The 19703-nt window shown below is 43.7% G+C and overlaps 1 protein-coding gene across 1 annotated transcript in view; it reads left to right on the forward strand.

Annotated features, from left to right (window-relative positions):
• The first annotated feature begins 2452 nt into the window (after nt 1-2452).
• The window catches only part of LOC122945497 (glucagon receptor-like), a 39251-nt gene continuing 22000 nt past the window's right edge, over nt 2453-19703 (forward strand). Inside the window, exons 1-6 of the mRNA XM_044304560.1 lie at nt 2453-2464; nt 10064-10160; nt 14733-14840; nt 15760-15887; nt 16097-16203; nt 17010-17166. Coding sequence (XP_044160495.1) covers nt 2453-2464; nt 10064-10160; nt 14733-14840; nt 15760-15887; nt 16097-16203; nt 17010-17166 — 609 coding nt within the window. The remainder of the gene's footprint in view (nt 2465-10063; nt 10161-14732; nt 14841-15759; nt 15888-16096; nt 16204-17009; nt 17167-19703) is intronic.

The following is a 19703-nucleotide window of genomic DNA, read 5'->3' on the forward strand; positions in this document are numbered from 1 at the left end:
AATAGCCCTTAAAATAGGAAAGATTCAACCCTCCCTACACAAATACAAGTATTTATTAAATGTCACATCGCCATCTATTTAATTATTAATTTCTGACTGTCTGCAGCTGCCACCAGAGGGCGCTCCCGTGTAACTCAATAATATGTTAGTTTGCAACTCCCTCTAGTGGTGACATAGAGCAACTCTCCTTCTGGTGGATCTGTTCCATTTACATATAACAGGGTAGACCTTTTATACCAGGAATCAGCAACCTCCGGCACTCCAGCTGTTCTAAAACTACAACTCCCAGAATCCTCCTTTCACTTCTGAGGGAGTTACAAGACCAGCCGAGTAAGTTTGCAGGCTGGGAATTGTAGTTTCACAGCAGCTGGAGAGCCGAAGATTGCTGGTCCCTGTTTTATATGAATAAGGGTACTTTCACACTTGCGTTTTTCTTTTCCGGCATAGAGTTCCGTCACAGGGGCTCTATACCGGAAAAGAACTGATCAGTTTTATCCCCATGCATTCTGAATGGAGAGTAATCCGTTCAGGATGCATCAGGATGTCTTCAGTCGTTTTGACTGATCAGGCAAAAGAGAAAACCGCAGCATGCTACGGTTTTATCTCCGGCCAAAAAAACTGAACACTTGCCTGAACGCCGGATCCGGCATTTTTTCCCATAGGGATGTATTAGCGCTGGATTCGGCATTCAGAATACCGGAATGCCTGGATCCGTCGTTCCGTTATGCGCATGCGCAGACTAAAAAAAAGGTGAAAAAAATAAATGCCGGATCCGTTTTGCCGGATGACACCGGAAAGACGGATCCGGCATTTCAATGCATTTTTTCGACTGATCAGGCATTTTTAAGACTGATCAGGATCCTGATCAGTCTTACTAATGCCATCAATTAGCATACATTTTGCCTGATCCGGCAGGCAGTTCCGGCGACGGAACTGCTTGCCGGATCTCTCTGCCGCAAGTGTGAAAGTAGCCTAACCAACATGCAATAATGTATTGGCCGCTGTAGGAAAAATTTATAGCCAGCCAGAGCTTCCCCTAGCAATCACAGGTGATCAAGAAGATGGAATGATCACCTGGACAAAGAAGTTCCTCTGGATTTTAGATATTGATAACCTATCCTCATGATAGATCATCCATATCTGATTGTGGCAGTCCGACACCCTGTACCGCCGCCTATGTTTTCATCAGCCGACAGTGGATGGAGCTAGAAGCTGAAAGCTCTGTCCACTATGTAGGAGCCGTAAGAAAAAAATAAACACAATGCAACAGCACTCTGCAAACCAAATAAAGTACAATAATGCCATAGTAATAAAAAATATTCTGGTGCTAATGCTATGCTTATTTTGTAAATTTTAGTTTCTTGGCAAATACATTTTGTACAAAATTATTTGGGCCCGTCTGCCACACTTCAAGGCGATCTCTGTAAGACGGGAACCTAACACTAAATGCTACCTGTTATGTGCCATAACTAGGGATGAGCCAATCGACTTCGGATGAGATATCCGAAGTTGATTCGCATAATAATTTGTTCTAATAGTGTACGGAGCAGGAGCTTTGTACAGTATAAGAATGTATTGGCTCCTATGAGCCAAAGTTATTACTTTCGCAAAGTCTCGCATAATAACTTCATAAATCTATTTCTACTGTAGAAAAAAAACATTTCCCGAACTCGGGTTCGGTTCCAAGGTACGCTTCGCTCATCCCTAGTTATGGCACATAACAGGTAGCATTTAGTATTAGGTTCCCGTCTTACAGAGATCGCCTTGACGTGTGGCAGACAGGGCTCAAAATAATTTTGCACAAAATGTATTTGCTAAGAAATTCTAATTTACAAAATAAGCGTAGCATTAGCACCAGAATATTTACTATTACTATGGCATTATTGTACTTTATTTGGTTTGCAGAGTGCTGTTGCATTGTATTTTTTTAATTTTGTTTCTAGCTATGTAGGAGCCGTGCCGCTGTACTGCAACTCAGCTAGCATTCACTTATATGCTGCAGTAGCCACTACTCAGCGGATGGAGCATTTGGCTCCCACTAGAAACCATACATCCCCATTAAGCTTTATTTTTGTAAGACTGAACAACCCCTTTAAAAGATTTAGCTTTTTTTTTTTTTTATCTCCTCTTGCCCACAGCAGCGAGTCTTACAATAATTGTACTACAATTCATTTTTTAACCATAACGGGTGAGCGCTGTGCTCCGTGGTCTAATTATGTTGCGGGCAATTCCGGGAACACGTGCCATACACTTGATCCTAGCCTGGTTTCATCCCACAATGTTCGCGGGTTGCTTCTGCGCAGACAGGCAGCCTCTGGTGCAGACAGCTCACAGCGCCCAATGCTAACTGACTGCACAGATGCAACCCTAGTACATTGTGGGTTGAAACCGGGCTAGGATCAAATGCCCTATGTACGGCACGTGATCCCGGATGTGTCTGCAACATTAGACCATGGAGCGTAAGGTAAAGATGTTTATCATAATGCAATTCTTGCTGAACTCGCCAATGTGGACGAGATGAGATTTTAATAAAATAAATAAATCCCCAGATAACCCCTTTTAATGGAGAAATAAACTGCTGGGTTACGCTATAAATAAATGCATGATACATTACGTGCCAGTTATTCCTTCGCTTGGCAAAGATTAGTAGAGAACCTATTGCTAGACAGCTGGTCGTATGTGTGTAGGCAGCGAGCTTGGCGTGTCATATTGATCAAGACAAAGAAGAAGTACATCAGGTAGATGGGATGACACGGAACGTCTATCTAGTTGTGCCTTCCTTCCATTAAGTGCTATTTTATTGACTGGAGAACATACTGGTTTCTTCTCCCCAGGGAGCTGCTATTCTCGAGAAGCAGTAGGAGGACAGAAATCATGAAAACAGCTAAAATAAAGAAATTAAAAAAAAAACATTATGTCTAAAATAATTAACCACTTCAGCCCCCCTAGCTTAAACCTTCTTAATGACCAGAACACTTTTTACACTTCGGCACTACACTACTTTCACCGTTTATTGCTCGGTCAAGCAACTTACCACCCAAATAATTTTACCTCCTTTTCTTCTCACTAATAGAACTTTCATTTGGTGTTATTTCATTACTGCTGACATTTTAACTTTTTTTGGTATTAATCAAAATTGACCGCCCAAAAATGACATTTTTCACTTTTCTGTTGTAAAATTTTTCAAATAAAACTCAATTTCTATATAAATTTTTCGCTAAATTTATTGTTCTACATGTCTTTGATAAAAAAAAAATGCAATAAGTGTATATTTATTGGTTTGGGTAAAAGTTAAAGCGTTTACAAACTATGGTGCAAAGAAATTAATTTACGCACTTTGACTTTCTGAGCACCTGTCATGTTTCCTGAGGTTCTACAATGCCCAGACAGTATAAACACCCCTCAAATGACCCCATTTCGGTAAAGTAGACACCCTAAGGTATTCGCTGATGGGCATAGTGAGTTCATGGAAGTTTTTATTTTTTGTCACAAGTTAGCGGAAAATTATTATTATTTTTAATTTTTTTTTACAAAGTCTCATATTCCACTAACTTGTGACAAAAAATAAAATTTTACATGAACTCACCATACCCCTCACGGAATACCTTGGGGTGTCTTCTTTCCAAAATGGGGTCACATGTGGGGTATTTATACTGCCCTGGAATTTGGGCCCCTTTGTGCACCTAGGCTGCAAAAAAGTGTCACACATGTGGTATCGCCGTACTCATGATAAGTAGGGCAATGTGTTTTGGGGTGTATTTTTACATATACCCATGCTGGGTGAGATAAATATCTCTGTAAAAGACAAATTTTCCCATTTTTTTTTATACAAAGTTGTCATTTTACAGAGATATTTCTCTCACCCAGCATGGGTATATGTAAAAATACACCCCAAAACATATTGCCCTACTTCTCCTGAGTACAGCGATACCACATGTGTGACACTTTTTTGCAGCCTAGGTGCACAAAGGGGCCAAAATTCCAATGAGTATCTTTAGGATTTCACAGGGCATTTTTTACGCATTTGGATTCCAAACTACTTCTCATGCTTTAGGGCCCCTAAAATGCAAGGGCAGTATAAATACCCCACATGTGACCCCATTTTGGAAAGAAGACACCCCAAGTTATTCCATGAGGGTCATGGCGAGTTCCTAGAATATTTTTTTTTTTTGGCACAAGTTAGCGGAAAATGATTTTATTTATTTATTTTTTCCCCTTACAAAGTCTCATATTCCACTAACTTGTGACAAAAAATAAAATTTTAAATGAACTCGCCATGCCCCTCACGGAATACCTTGAGATGTTTTCTTTCCAAAATGGGGTCACTTGTGGGGTATTTATATTGCCCTGGCATTTTAGGGGCCCTAAAGCGTTAGAAGAAGTCTGGAATCCAAATGTCTAAAAATGCCCTCCTAAAAGGTACTTATTGGAATTTGGGCCCCTTTGCGCACCTAGGCTGCAAAAAAGTGTCACACATGTGGTATCGCCGTACTCAGGAGAAGTAGGGAAATGTGTTTTGAGGTGTATTTTTACATATACCCATACAGTGTGTGAGAAATATCTCTGTAAATGACAACTTTTTACATTTTGTTATACAAAGTTGTCAATTTACAGAGATATTTCTCTCACCCAGCATGGGTATATGTAAAAATACACCCCTAACCACATTGCCCTACTTCTCCTGAGTAAGGCGATACCACATGTGTGACACTTTTTTGCAGCCTAGGTGCGCAAAGGGGCCCAAATTCCAATGAGTACCTTTAGGATTTCACAGGGCATTTTTTACGCATTTGGATTCCAAACTACTTCTCATGCTTTAGGGCCCCTAAAATGCAAGGGCAGTATAAATACCCCACATGTGACCCCATTTTGGAAAGAAGACACCCCAAGTTATTCCATGAGGGGCATGGCGAGTTCCTAGAATATTATTTTTTTTTGGCACAAGTTAGCGGAAAATGATTTTATTTATTTATTTTTTCCCCTTACAAAGTCTCATATTCCACATTCCGTGAGGGGTATGGTGAGTTCATGTAAGATTTTATTTTTTGTCACAAGTTAGTGGAATATGAGACTTTGTAAGAAAAATAAAAAATTTCCGCTAACTTGTGCCCAAAAAAAGAATCTTCTATGAACTCGCCATGCCCCTCAAAAGTGATCTTTATAGCGCCGCAGCGATTTTGCGGTGTTTTTGCAGTGATCAGAAAAAAAAATTGTCACTGCGGTGGGGCGGACTGAACGCAAGTGTGCGCACAAGATCAGGCCTGATCGGGCGAACACTGCGTTTTTTTGTAGCGCCTATAGAACATGTCCTATTCTTGTCCGCAATTGCAGGTATTAATAAAACAGCGTCTAATATACCTTTTTGGGGTGAAAAAAATTTCATCTACAGCCTGCCAGCGAATGATCGCTGCTGGCAGGCTGTAGATCAACTTCTCAGCTTAGCGTTGCCTCTCGCGAGATGACGCACCGATGTGTCTAGGAGGAATAACCCGGCCGCCCGCAGGACGCATCCCTGCGTTTGGCGGTCGGGGGGAGGTTAAAGAGGTTCTTTGGGAATGAATTGGAACAGGACTGCTTGCCTCCACTTGCAGAGCTGCCTAGGAAGGTGAGGAGATGGGGCCTGACTACGCTGCTCTACAATAGATGGCAATGATGCAATCCTGCCTATGATATGCCATCATGGCTGAGCAGCCTGACAGGCACCATCATCAGTGTGTAGTATATGCAAGTACCAGAGCATACATAAATCTACCTGACCTATGTAGTTGGGAATCATGCGTGGAGACAGACAGTAAAGGGCCCCAAGCAAAAGAAATGCATGGACCTCTTGCTGGCCATTATCAAATTTTTGAGGGGACTGTTGATCTTCTTGACTTTTCTTAGGGGTAATCTAAAAAAAATCACACTTTTGGGCAACCTTTGGTTGTAATTGAGCATGATGGGGATCATGTGTTCAAACCACTACATGGAGGGTACTTGGGGCCTCCATCACCTTCCTGTCCAGGAAGTTCTTCTAATCCAGTTGGGGCTTTATGCAGAACTGATGGCCCAAGGTAGCCTCTAGGTTCATACCCTGCCATTCAGCCTTTATATAGGTGGTATATAAAATGCACCACGTCTCAAAAATTGAAAGTAGTGAAATTAAAGGGATTTTCCAGGCTACAGATATTGATGATCAATCCTCTGTGTAATTGTCATGTTGGGGTACTACAGCACAGCTCCCATTCAACTGAGTGGCAGCTGAGCTGCAGCACCCTGGCATGGCCACTACACAATGTATGGAGCCTTCTGCTTCCAGTTAAGGCCACTATATCGACCCAGCGCAGTGGCAGTCGAAATCAGTTGAACAATGGGGTATCGGACCCCCATCAGTATGATATTGATGCGCTATCCTGAGGATAGGTCATCCATATCTGTAGCCCGGAGAACCCCTGGCTATGAAAAAATCAGCCTAAACTACACTGCTGTGTGCATATACCTCCTTTCTGCTAGTTAGGTGCTGTTCTAGCACATGTGACCACTGAGACCAATGATTGGCCACAACGATTACAGGGCCAAACTACTTCTTCTCCAACGGGGCCTGGAACGGGGCACTAGCACAGGAACAGCAGGACTGCAGACAACCAATTTTCTTTTCAATTTGGTACAATACAGATTAGGACCATTGTAGTTGTCAGCTCCTAAGGCGGACACCTACTATAATAGGGTTGTCCAATGTCAATATTTATGACATATTACTAGGATATGCCACAAATGCCAGGTCCAAATACCAATTCTGGGACCCTGTCTTATCTCAAGAATGGGGTGCCCAGTAAAGGAGAACAGGTGGTGGATTCCTCTAAATTCACTGCTGTAGGAGTCAAAGTGCCCATAGACGTGAATGGAGGATGACCAGGCATGTGCGGCTGCCCTCCCATCACTTCAGGAGGCCCTGTTCTGGAGATAGGAGGGGGTCCCAGAGGTGGGACTCAAATCATTTTGACATTTCTGGCCTATCCTAGCAATATGCCATAAATGTTCAGATGGGACAACCGCTTTAAGGCATGTCGTATTCCTGTCGTCCAAAAATACCACACCTCTGATCAATTCCAAATCAACGGCCCCCATGGTGTCTCTAAGGTATGTCTATTATAGGCCTCGTTCCATAACATGGAATGAGCTTGGCATTATTTTGATAGCTGACATGAATTGATGTAATTAGCCTCATTAGAAGAGCTAACTTTTACCAGTTTAATTATACTTGATTGTCATGTGTTTGAACAACTGTGCTTTTCAGCGACCTGCGGGGGAGGCACAATTAATTCAAGACGAGCTTTCTATAATTACATTTATTAATCCTAATGACCTTCCTTTCCAACACAATCTCATCTTGTATATAGAGAGGCTGAGCACTCTCCCAATGGACCACACAAAGACTATTCAAAAATGATTATATTTATTGCACCAATATATAGATAAAAATATATAATAAACAAAATACACAATTAAAAATATATTCTATTAAAAATATACATAAAAGTAAAACTATGCAGATTAAAAGTCTAATTGAGTAGCGGTGGCATACGAAAGATTACTATATGCAACTTGGAAGAAAAAGTATGTCCTGATTGGAGGAGAAGATCGATAACACCTCAATACTTTTATCTTCAACAATATACAAGAAAATTTTCGACAATATGAAAATACATTTTATGTAGATACATTTTCGGATAATTGTCCAGGCTTAAATTCGATATTTAATTTTGATTTTTTATCGATTATATTCAATCAATATTCCCTGTATGGCAAAATACACACTGTTGTGAAGGTGCTGGGAAGGGGCTAGGAAAAGACCCCGAAAAGCATCTGGTTTCAAAAGACCCGCACATCAGCTGATGGACGTCCTGACTTCAACAATCTAAATCGACTTTATTACCCTGATGAACTTTTCTGGCATACAGCGAAGTTTTTGACCCTTGAACGGATAGAGCTATAATCAAAGTCTTCTCATCAGAGAATCTCTACACGGAGGGCCACTTCGCTCACACTGCTCCTGCTGAACCGCTACTAACAGGTACCGCTGAATCTGACTCCATTAGCCACGTGGGACGCCACTGTGTGCTATAGTCAGACAGCACCTTCACAACAGTGTGTATTTTGCCATTGTCACGACCGCTATCCCAGCAGCAGTCGTGTCGTACCAGACGGAGGGGAAGGGGGACCCTTATCTATGGATGGGAGATAGAACGGCCACCCCTGACTAACCCTAAGCTGGCACCTGTCTGCCCTGATACCCTAGACGGGGTGTGAACCCGTGCGGCGAGCAGGATGCCTAAACCCTCAGTCACCCTAGCAAGACTAGACTGGGGAAAGGCAGATGGGAGCACTAGTCACCATCACTCATGTCTAGGAGAACAACAGGGGAAGACAGCAACAAACAAACAATCTATAACAGAGATAGACTTTTCCAGTCACGAGCAGAGAAGGTGATCCCAACGACGACAGTCCACGCCAGACGAGAGCTCCACAGCAATACCTTCAAACGATCTCCTTCAAAGGTCAGAATAGCACTGGAAGTAAGGACTATATCTGGCAATGACTGCAAGTGAAACTGAAACTAATATAGTAGCTGGGAGTGGTAGACAGGACAAAAAGGTTCACAAGGCAAAACCCGGATGACATACCCTGAACCACGGAGCAAACTCACAAGCTATCGCGAGTAGCAAGTCGCTGCGACCTTCTCCTCCCAGACCTGTCTGGATCAGTCACAGTCGTGACAGCCATACAAGGAATATTGATTGAATATAATCGATAAAAAATCGAAATTAAATATCGAATTTAAGCCTGGACAATTATCCGAAAATTTATCTACATAAAATTTATTTTCATATTGTCGAAAATTTTCTTGTATATTGTTGAAGATAAAAGTATTGAGGTGTTATCGATCTTCTTCTCCTCCAATCAGGACATACTTTTTCTTCCAAGTTGCATATAGTAATCTTTTGTATGCCACCGCTACTCAATTAGACTTTTAATCTGAATAGTTTTACTTTTATGTATATTTTTTATAGAATATATTTTTAATTGTGTATTTTGTTTATTATATATTTTTATCTATATATTGGTGTAATAAATATAATCATTTTTGAATAGTCTTTGTGTGGTCCATTGGGAGAGTGCTCAGCCTCTCTATATACATTATAATTTCCTTTTGACTGGGTGAGTCATTAGGCTTAGTAGCACCCATTCATAGTCACAGGCGACAGAGAGCCACCTTACTCTTTTCATTATCTACAATCTCATCTTATATGATTTCCGATTAGGATACTAAAAAAGGTTGATTTAGGTCTATAAATATCAGATTGGTCCCCACTGCATCTTCCTTCCTTTCTTCTTCTCACTTATTTTCCCCTTATTCGCTCTTCCCACCGCTCCATTCCTTTCAATGGGACTTCGGAGATAGCCGAGTACAGCTGTCGCCCCATAGACATTGAACGGAGCGGTAGTGTCATACTCGTCCAGCACTCCATGCAATCGGGGACACGGATCCCCCGTTCTCTTCTCGTGATCATTCAATTTATCATTCCATTTGTGCCAGTATTCTGGCGGAAAGAAAGTCACAAATTTTGGTGGACGCTAACCTTGCACAACAATTTGCGAATTTTTATAATATTTACCCTTCTCTCAGCTCTTTTAAAATTGAAACTTTCTGTAGAGGACTAAACACGTAGTGCTGACCGGGTCTGCGATCTGCAAGATGTGGCCAAAGATAGGACATATGCTATCCGGAAGAGCTTCCATGTGTTTCCATGTGCTTCCGGGTCTGTGCCTCCGCTGCAAAAAGTAAGACATGTCCTATCTTTGGCCGCATATTGCGGATCGCAGATATATTGAAGTCAGTGGGTCCGGGATGCAGAGTGCACACGAGCGGTGCCAGTGCTTTGCGGATCCGCGGTTTGCAGTCTGTAAAATGGACACGACAGGCACATGGTCGTGTGAATGCGGCCTAACTCTCATCGTTTAGATGAATCATCTAAATCGTTGCTCAGGTTCTCACTTGTTTCCTTCTCTTTGGTGTTTGCAGAGTGTCGCAGGAAAAGTTCTGGAGAAAACGATTGAAGAATGGATAAGATATAAAGAAGACTGCTACAAATGGATGACAAGCACGCCGCATCCTCAAGGTCACCACCTCCATTATCTCTGTCAATGGCACCATAGCAGTTGTCATTAAAGGGGTTCTCCGAGATTAGGAACCCCTTTTGTTATGGCCAGGCAGGGTGCGGGGATTAAAAAAAATTGACGTTCCAGCACTGAGCTTCCTCCTTCTCCTCTTCAGGTGGACTGGAAGTGTGATGTGCCATCTACATGCAAGTCAATGCTGCCAGCCAACAGTCTAGGCCAGTGGTGGCAAATCTATGGCACGGGTGCCAGAGGTGGCACTCAGAACCCTCTCTGTGGGCCCCCGCACCCTGGAAAAAGTCTAAGGTGTACCAATATGTCTTAGACTTTTCCTGCCATTGTATGCGCCCAGGGTATTATAGCTAAATTATAAAGTACATGGAAGATATACTGGACTGGACTGATGTAGCCAATGATGTGGTCTAAGTTTGCATAACGAGGGTAATAAGAGGGAAGGTAGCCGTAGATGGAGGCCCCGTTCCCCTGTTGGCATTAATCAGATACAAGCCGCCGGCGATGTTTGGCGATAGTTTCCCTCTTATTACCATCGCCAAACATCGCCGGCGGCTTGTATCTGATTACTGCCAACAGGGGAACGGGGCCTCCATCTATGGCTACCTTCCCTCTTATTACCCTCGTTATGCAAATTTAGACCACATCATTGGCTAAGTTTTGCCCTTTTTCTTTTGAGCATACCAGCATGTGGTTTACAGATTTAGGGTCCATTCACACGTCCGTGGTGTGTTGCGGACCCGCAAATTGCGGATCCGCAACACACCCGGCTGGCACCCGCTATAGAAATGCCTATTCTTGTCCGCAGCTGCAGACAAGAATAGGACATGTTCTATCTTTTGCGGAGCTGCGGACCGGAAATGCGGAGAGCACATAGTGTGCTCTCCACTTCACTTCCGGGCCCATAGAAAATGAATGGGTCCGCACTCGTTCCGCAAAATTGCGGAACAGGTGCGGACCCTTTTGCGGACGTGTGAATGGACCCTAATAGCCACACGGCTGCTCAAATGCATCTATCCATGTACCTTTTATTTGGTTTTTATGCCCGGTACTTATATGTTTCCCCAGATGAGCCTTTTTTCTTCATCTAAAAGCAAAACATGCATGTAGGGAAAGGATAGGATAGGGCCAGCATTGAAATGTTTTAACTTTACAATAATTTTGGATCACTTTCGCAGTGTAGTTTTGGTCAGTTATAGGTGATCCCTAAATCAATTCATAATCTTTGTCCTCAGGCACCATATTTCCCCTGAGGTGGTGCTTCTAGGGGTGAATCCCTCTGACGTGGGTGGTCCTGCCACCATTTTTTTCCATTGTTATGGAATCCATGATAGCAAAAAAGCTAAGGAGACTGTCTAAAAGAAAAACTGTCCTTGTTGCCCCTAGCAACCAATCACAGCTCAGCTTTCATTTTTCAAGAGCTATATAACAGATGAAAGCTGCGCTGTGATTGGCTGAAAAAATCTCCCCCACCGAGGGCCTGTAGGAGCCTGTAGAAATCTATGGACGCTGTATTTATTTTATACCTCATAGATTGGCCATGTGCATAAGCCTGAAATAATTAACGCAATCTGTGAATTATGCATAAGATCCAGGTCACTAGTTTGCATAGTCCTTGACATACATGAAGAGGCAGCAGAAAATGTCACCTAATGTGCTAATGGAAGGGATTTCTATGAATCACTGGTGTGAGGCCATGGAGGGTTCATGTGCGCGTGTTAATATTATACATTAAGGAGCATTTCTGTAGAATACATACCGCATAAATCACGATAAATAGAAGCTATTGATCCTCAGCATCCGTCCGTCTGGTTCCTAGTTATATCTGTTTCACGGAAAGCTGAGTGACAGCCAATATGGCCGCCATTACAACAAGAAGTCTGTCACATAGCAAATCCGAATACCAAATCTGGCCATGCTGCCATATGGTAACGGGCGTGCCCATATGGTATCCGCTTTTAGTCCTAGCTGGCTCCGGGAGAAAGGGAAATCCGGTGTAATGGTCGAATTTGCGAATATGTTGCTGTGTAACTAGGTATTTTCCATTCAGGACCCTGGGAAAGCTGGACGACAACTATGGGAGCTATAATAGCAGCCACACAGCTTTCCAAGAACCAGATATCATTTCGAATCCGCTGAAAACCGCAGACTATTTTCGCAGATTTGTAGCCACCTTCTTCTAGTCCAGAGCTCCAAATCTACTGCATAGATATAGTACTAGATGATGACATCCCGTCTGCCTGCAGCCACCACTAGGGGGAGCTTACTGCATAGTGCTGTACAGTTTCCAGTGAACCCCTTTAAGTGGAAGAACTTTTAATAAAAAAAAACAAAAAAAAACTAATAAGTCAGAGAAGTAGAGCAGGCGCTTCATAAATATGGCGCTCACTCTGACCACCATATTTCTCAATGTATTCTGGCCTAAATACACTGATAAATCTCCTGCTTACCATCTATTACAAAGCTGGCTGCCTGAAACCACCACTAGGGGGAGCTCCTTGCATAGGAACTTATGCCGTTACTATTGACTGAAATGGAAGCTGCAATCAACTGTTTGTACTGAGCTTCCCCTAGTGGTGGCTGCAAATAAAATGAAACTCCCCCTAGTGGTGGCAATAGGCAGTCAGCATGTTATGTAGGTTTGTGCAGGGGATTTGGTCCAGTGTATCAGAAAAATAAAGCTCCGACCGCTATAGCAATATATTATGAAATGGATCAGCGCAGAATTTTGGACATAAAAACATCATAAATGATAAACTATGGAAATTATATTTTGTTTATTTTAGGGGTAACATTAATCGAGTTTTATTTGTCAGCCTTCATCAGTCGCACATAGTTTCCTGTGTCCCATTGCTGCAGGGCAGGTGAACATTCAATTTCCAGAGAAGGGTCTCTGACCGGAAAGCCTTTTGACATTTGACCCGATGTCCAGCACAAGGAAATAACTCTTCCTATGGCATCTGTCTTCATCTTTACAATATGTGTGACACAGAGCTTGCAATCAGTTTTTCCGTACCAGCTATGTTCACTTATAGGATATTCTCATTCAGAAAACCTATGGGAACAGTGCAGCCTATGGATTAGACAGCCCCAGCAAGTGTACATGTAGCCCCTCTATACTGTATAGTCATAGGGGGTCATCTATGAAGAACGGCATTTTAGACGCTGGTCTTTATAACCCCTGCGCTGGAGGTGGATCCGCCGAAATGATGTAGAGGTGCCGGCCTCTACATAACTTAGACGCATCCACCGCCGGTCTGAATCTACATCGGCTTCCTTGCTGATTTAGATTTAGAACATTTTCTACACCCGTCCCCTTCCCTGCCCTCCTTTTTAAGACCTGGCGTGAGCAGGGAAAAGTAGCAGATTGCGGCGCAAATCTGAGACAGATAGACGCCAGAAAACTGGCGTATATCAGTTAGTAAATGACCCCATAGTGTTCTGCTATGTGTGTAAGGCTGCATATAGTCCCATCAAGGGCGTACACAGATCTCATAGAGCTCCATAGCAAAACTTAGTATGGGCCCCCTCCTGCCCCACACAGTTTCCTAGCATTATTTAAGTATTTTCAGTAATTTTATTTAATTACTTCCCGGAGAACCCCTTTAAGTGGGAAAACTTTTAATAAAAAAAAATATATAATAAGTCACTCTCAGCTTCACCCACTTAATTACATTTCTATGTTAGTAAAGTAGACCAGCTCACTCTGACCACCATATTTCTCAATGTATTCACACCAGACAGCTGGCCTAAATACTTTGAAAAATCTCCTGCTTTTCCTTCGATTAAAAATCTGGCTGCCTGCAGCCACCACTAGGGGGGGCTCAGTGCATAGGAATTTATGCAGTTACCATTGACTGAAATGGAAGCTGCAATCATCTGTTTGTACTGAGCTCCCCCTAGTGGTGGCTGCATGAAAATTAAGTGTTTTCACATCAGACAGAGAAGAAGGAGTTCAGCGCCAAGCCCCCCACCCCACCCCGGGCCCTGGTCTTCTTCCACTGAAGGTACACCACTGGTTCCCATGTAGTCTGGATCCTCGTAGGGATCTATGGTACTGTATGTTCAGTTCAGTAGAACTGCCAGGGGGGCTGGGTTACCCATTAAACACATTCAGTGAGTGTCCCACTCACCAGTCTGAATGGAGAGGTGGCTGAGTGGGCACGCTCAGCTATGCTTATGTCACCCACTTACCATACTGGAGAGTGACTGCCACCTGTCCGCCAGCAATGGGTGACCCGACACCCTAAGGGTTCGGCTAAATGGTGATTTTGGATCTGACACATGTAGTGCGCCTCATTGCAGTGTTGCAGGGCAGCAATAGTAATGAATGGGACTGCGTTGCCAGAATCGCAGTATCAGATTCTGGGGTAGCGGCAAATGTGCGAGTCGCGAAGTGACCCCATTCATTTCTATCGCTGCCCTGCTACACTGCGATACTTGGGCGTGTAACACGTGTCACGCCCAAAAATTGCTGTGTAGCTGAACCCTAATTCTCCGGGTTCCTATCGATAAACTTTATATCTTTTTGACATTCTTGATTTTCCCTCCTCTCTTGGTAGGTCTGCATTGCAACCGCACTTTTGACATGTATGCCTGCTGGCCAGATGGCACACCCGGAACGGTCGCCAGCGTGTCTTGTCCTTATTATCTTCCTTGGTTCCAGAAAGGTAATTTTCAGTAATTACTGATGACGTAGACTGCTTTGTATCAGTTCTTTAGGAACTAGTCAGACCCTTGAGGCAGGAGGCGCTGCAGGCCTCATGAAGGGCACTAGCTCTGGGGGGACTACTTCAGACTGTGTAAATTATAAAAACAGACATTATTCGAGAACAGACTTTATTTTGCAGTTAATAGTCCATGATAATGAAGTGTTTTCTTGGAAATTCCCCAGCGGTAAAGGTAATGAAGTACTGATGGTAATTTACAGGTAATATTTAGGATGTAGGGGCCAGGGAGGTCACAGGCTAACACAGCCATATAAATGGAATATAGCGTTTCTTGTGCCCTCTAGTGGTGATTATGAGAAATGCAACCTTAAAAGTAGACTTGGCAGCCAGACTTGAGGGTTTGTTCACATGTAGCATTTTTGCTTAGTTTTGGCAGCTCAGATATTACATTGAAGTTAAATCCCCTCAAGGGGAATCTCTGATTTTTGGAAGTTATAAAAAGGCAATATTGCAATATGGTTTTCAATAGAATCAGGTCTATTATTTGGTCTTTGCAGTTTTTAAAGGGGTATTCCCATCTAAAACATTTGTAGCACAATTGTCTGGTAGATTTAGATTCTACCTCCAAAACCTACACCTGTTTCTCGAACAGGGCCCTGACCCTGTCTCACCTGGATGCGGCAGACAGAGGTGGCTGGACACATGGACACAGCCAGGGTGGGCTGTGCTACGCTGTTTCTCAACCCCATTTACTAAATTGTAGTTCTCTGCACAGCACCTGATCGGGAGCAGCGCTGCGCAGGGAAAGACGCCAAAGGGGCCTTAAGAGAAGGTGCACGTGGGCTGTCATGTAGATATTCTTATCTCTGTACTGGCCATGTACCTATGATCCGTATTAATGCTTTCTGTGTCTTGGCAGTTAAAAATGGACAGGTATCTCGACTCTGTGGGCTAGACGGCCACTGGGTGACGATCAATGGGACACAACCCTGGAGGAACTCATCACAGTGTGAAGACGAGGAGGAGATGGATATGATGGAGAAAGAGGTGAAACCATCATTATGTGGCATATTTTTATTCCATATGAGTACTAGATATAGAAATATAGCGGGTAGCCCCTGCGGGAACTATGGATTGAAGATACTACTTTTCTTTCCACCACTAGGGGGAGCTCACTGCAGACAGGGGTATTTTTGAGTTCAATGTATAACTCATTAGATCCTCAGCATTAATACCTTGTGTCTATGTCTTCTTAGGTAGGGACAAAGGATTTGCTGCTGAGTTTCAGAGCTCTGTACACTGTGGGTTATTCAGTGTCATTGATGGCCCTCCTGTCATCCCTACTGATCCTAACCATGTGTAGGTAAATATCTCTTCTGGTTACACGCACCCCTGGCTAAGCACTCTGCCGAGGCTACCATGGGCACTTTTATATTACCCATCTGTACACTATACCATTCCTGCCAAGTCTGCATTGTTATGTGGGTCAGGGATAGACATATAGCAGAATTCAAATGGGGCCCCCCTACTGGTAGTGGCTCATGTCACTATAATGTGTTCTGATCAGAGACTGGTGGTTTATTTCCTCCTAAACTAATTAAGACAAGAAGGATGGGCACCTGGTTTGGACACCTTCAATTGTAGAAGCCACTTTGGCAGCCTTCACCCATCATGGTGGTCATTGATGAACTGTTTTATCAAACCCATTGAACTCAAGTCAGTGTAGACTTGTGACATCAGTAAACGGTTTCCTATCTTTAGGTAGATGACCCCTACACCATGTGTCTCTCAAACTGCTGAATCTATGTGCACCCCCTATAAATACACCCTATGACATTAGAGGTGTAGCTATGGGGGAGGCAGAGGTTGCGGTGGGGCATGGACCTTGTGTCTGAGAAGGCTTAAAGGCCATATAATTAAAGACCACTGTAGAAGGTTGGAGGACCCTGGTAAAAACTTAAAGAAAGGGTCTTCAAGTTGCATGACATGACATCAGTCCTATCAAAACGTCTTCTGGATTTCTCCAAGCCTCCTCCACAACCTACTAGCATACAGAATGGGGTGGTCAACATTGTCTCTAGATGTAGACCATGACTTCTTCTGATCTGCATTCAACAAAGACTCGGCAGGTTCCTGATTATTACCAGACAAGTCCTTGTATCGTTCCAGGAAGCTGCGCTGCACCAGGAATTACATCCACGCCAATCTGTTCTTCTCCTTTGCCCTGCGTGGAGTATCAGTCATTGTAAAGGACGTTTTAATGGAGAAGAGATGGGGCATGCAGATCATTGAGGTGACAGACTGGGAGCTCCTCATCAGCAATAAGGTAAGAGAGGGTATACAACCATCCACCTTTAAGCCTTATAAGTTCAGATAGTAAAGTTATTTTGGGCTACTTTCACACTAGCGTTCTGAACGGATCCGCTCATATTAATGCAGACGGTGGCTCCGTTCAGAACGGATCCGTTTGCATTACCATTAACAAAAAAAAAAAAAAAAAAAAATGTTTTTTTTTTTTTTTTTTTTTGTTCATGATAGTGCAAACGGATCCGTTTTGACTTTACATTGAAAGTCAATGGGGGACGGATCCATTTGAAAATTGAGCCATACTGTGTCAACTTCAAACGGATCCGTCCCCATTGACTTAGGCTACTTTCACACTAGCGTTCGATCGGATCCGTTCTGAACGGATCCGATCATAATAATGCAGACGGAGGCTCCGTTCAGTACGGATCCGTCTGCATTATTTTAGCATAAAAACAGCTAAGTGTGAAAATAGCCTTGTACGGATCCGTCCAGACTTTCAATGTAAAGTCAATGGGGGACGGATCCGCCTGAAGATTGAGCCATATTGTGGCATCTTCAAACGGATCCGTCCCCATTGACTTACATTGTAAGTCTGGACGGATCCGCACGGATCCGCACGCCTCCGCACGGCCCAGGCGGACACCCGAACGCTGCAAGCAGCGTTCAGCTGTCCGCCTGTCCGTGCGGAGGCGAGCGGAGCGGAGGCTGAACGCCGCCAGACTGATGCAGTCTGAGCGGATCCGCTCCATTCAGACTGCATCAGGGCTGGACGGCTGCGTTCGGGTCCGCTCGTGAGCCCCTTCAAACGGAGCTCACGAGCGGACAGCCGAACGCTAGTGTGAAAGTAGCCTTATTTACATTGTAAGTCTGGACGGATCCGTTTGCCTCCGCACAGCCAGGCGGACACCCGAACGCTGCAAGCAGCGTTCAGGTGTCCGCCTGCTGAGCGGAGCGGAGGACAAACGGTGCCAGACTGATGCATTCTGAGCGGATCCGCATCCATTCAGAATGCATTAGGGCTGGACGGATCCGTTCGGGGCCGCTTGTGAGAGCCTTCAAACGGAACTCACAAGCGGAGCCCCGAACGCAAGTGTGAAAGTAGTTAAAGGGGTTCTTCGGGACTAATAAAATGAATGGCAAATCATTAGGATTGTCCATCCTGGATTGGAGGTTGGATCACCAATGCACACTTGCTGGTTTTCAGTAACTATAGATACATATCCAAATACTATCGAAAATATGAAACCGTATACGTCCACAATATTCACATAAGTAAACTTGCCTGATTAGGACGTTAAAAAGAAAATAACAAATCTTTATTAAATGTTACACTTAAAAATTGGAGTCACGACCTCTCATTTATAGCTTCTGCAATGAGCAGGACCGTGGTACGGTTATGCCGAAACCAAATTATGCAGTGGGTCCGGATAGGGATATAAAAGTCTATTGTTTTTGTTCGTGACGCCTATTGCAGCGTGCGCAGGGTACAGTCTCAGGGCCCTTTAAGGTGTTGCAACTCACGTACCAGGTGAGGAATGCCAGAGTGGTGTAATGTCTCTGTATAGCAGCAGTAATGGTGTCAACGGTGTCTCCTACCTTGGTACGGCTGGACTTCTGGATCCTGGCTCACTTGCAATAAATGAGTGTTGCTAGTAGGAGTAATTGAGGAACTTGGTAGTAATTAATGAAATCCAGACTTGGAATATAATTCAACTTGTCTTTACTGGAGGCAGCATTAATCCATATGAGTTATAGCAATAGTCTTGGGTCCCAGCAGGTAGTGGCAATGTATGGCAGGGATCAATATCTCTTCTGCATCTATCATGTGCCTGGAGAATATGGCAGGAATCTATATCTTCTGCTCTGTCTATCTTCTGCTGTGTATGGGCCTAACTAGCTGAGGAGGAATGTGGCTTCTCCTGGTCTCTGGATAGTTACTCACAGTTATGCTCACAGGGAATGGCTCTTCCCAGGGAGATCTGGAGGTGGCTGCTTGCTTGACACCAGTTGAGGCTGAAGGCTCAGACTGGGAATGCTCTCTGGTCTCAACCGAGACAAGGTCCTGGCTTGGGATCCCTATTTCTGGGAGCTCCTACCAACACAGCCTTCCCCTAGCCGGGGTGGCTGGCACACTCTAACTATAACTTCCTTTCATCCCCATGAGGCAGGATATCGGCCAGCCCACTTCTGCTCACAGAGAGGGAGCTAAACTGGAATGTACTATTCCAGTCTAGATATGCTAAACTGAACTAAAGCTCTGCTGACATATTGCTGACACCTGCTGGTGGACATGGAAATTACAGCAAATACATTCAACAGGCTTAGAAAATGCACACTTGTGAGGAATATTATGTAAAATCACATTAGATGACAAGGCACATGTTACCAACAAATAGTAGCGGGGAAAAAGAGTTTAGTAACAAAACTCTGGGATGTTATACTTCCACTATTCAGGCAGGGTATAACCCCAGACGGTGGGGAGAGGTGTAGTGAATTTTAGCTCTTATGCTTTCTATCTCAAGCTCACTGGATTGTGTATAGCTCGAGTGCACCTCA

The sequence above is a fragment of the Bufo gargarizans genome, chromosome 8 (genome assembly GCF_014858855.1).
Source record: "Bufo gargarizans isolate SCDJY-AF-19 chromosome 8, ASM1485885v1, whole genome shotgun sequence".
NCBI classification, from domain to species: Eukaryota; Metazoa; Chordata; class Amphibia; order Anura; family Bufonidae; genus Bufo; species Bufo gargarizans.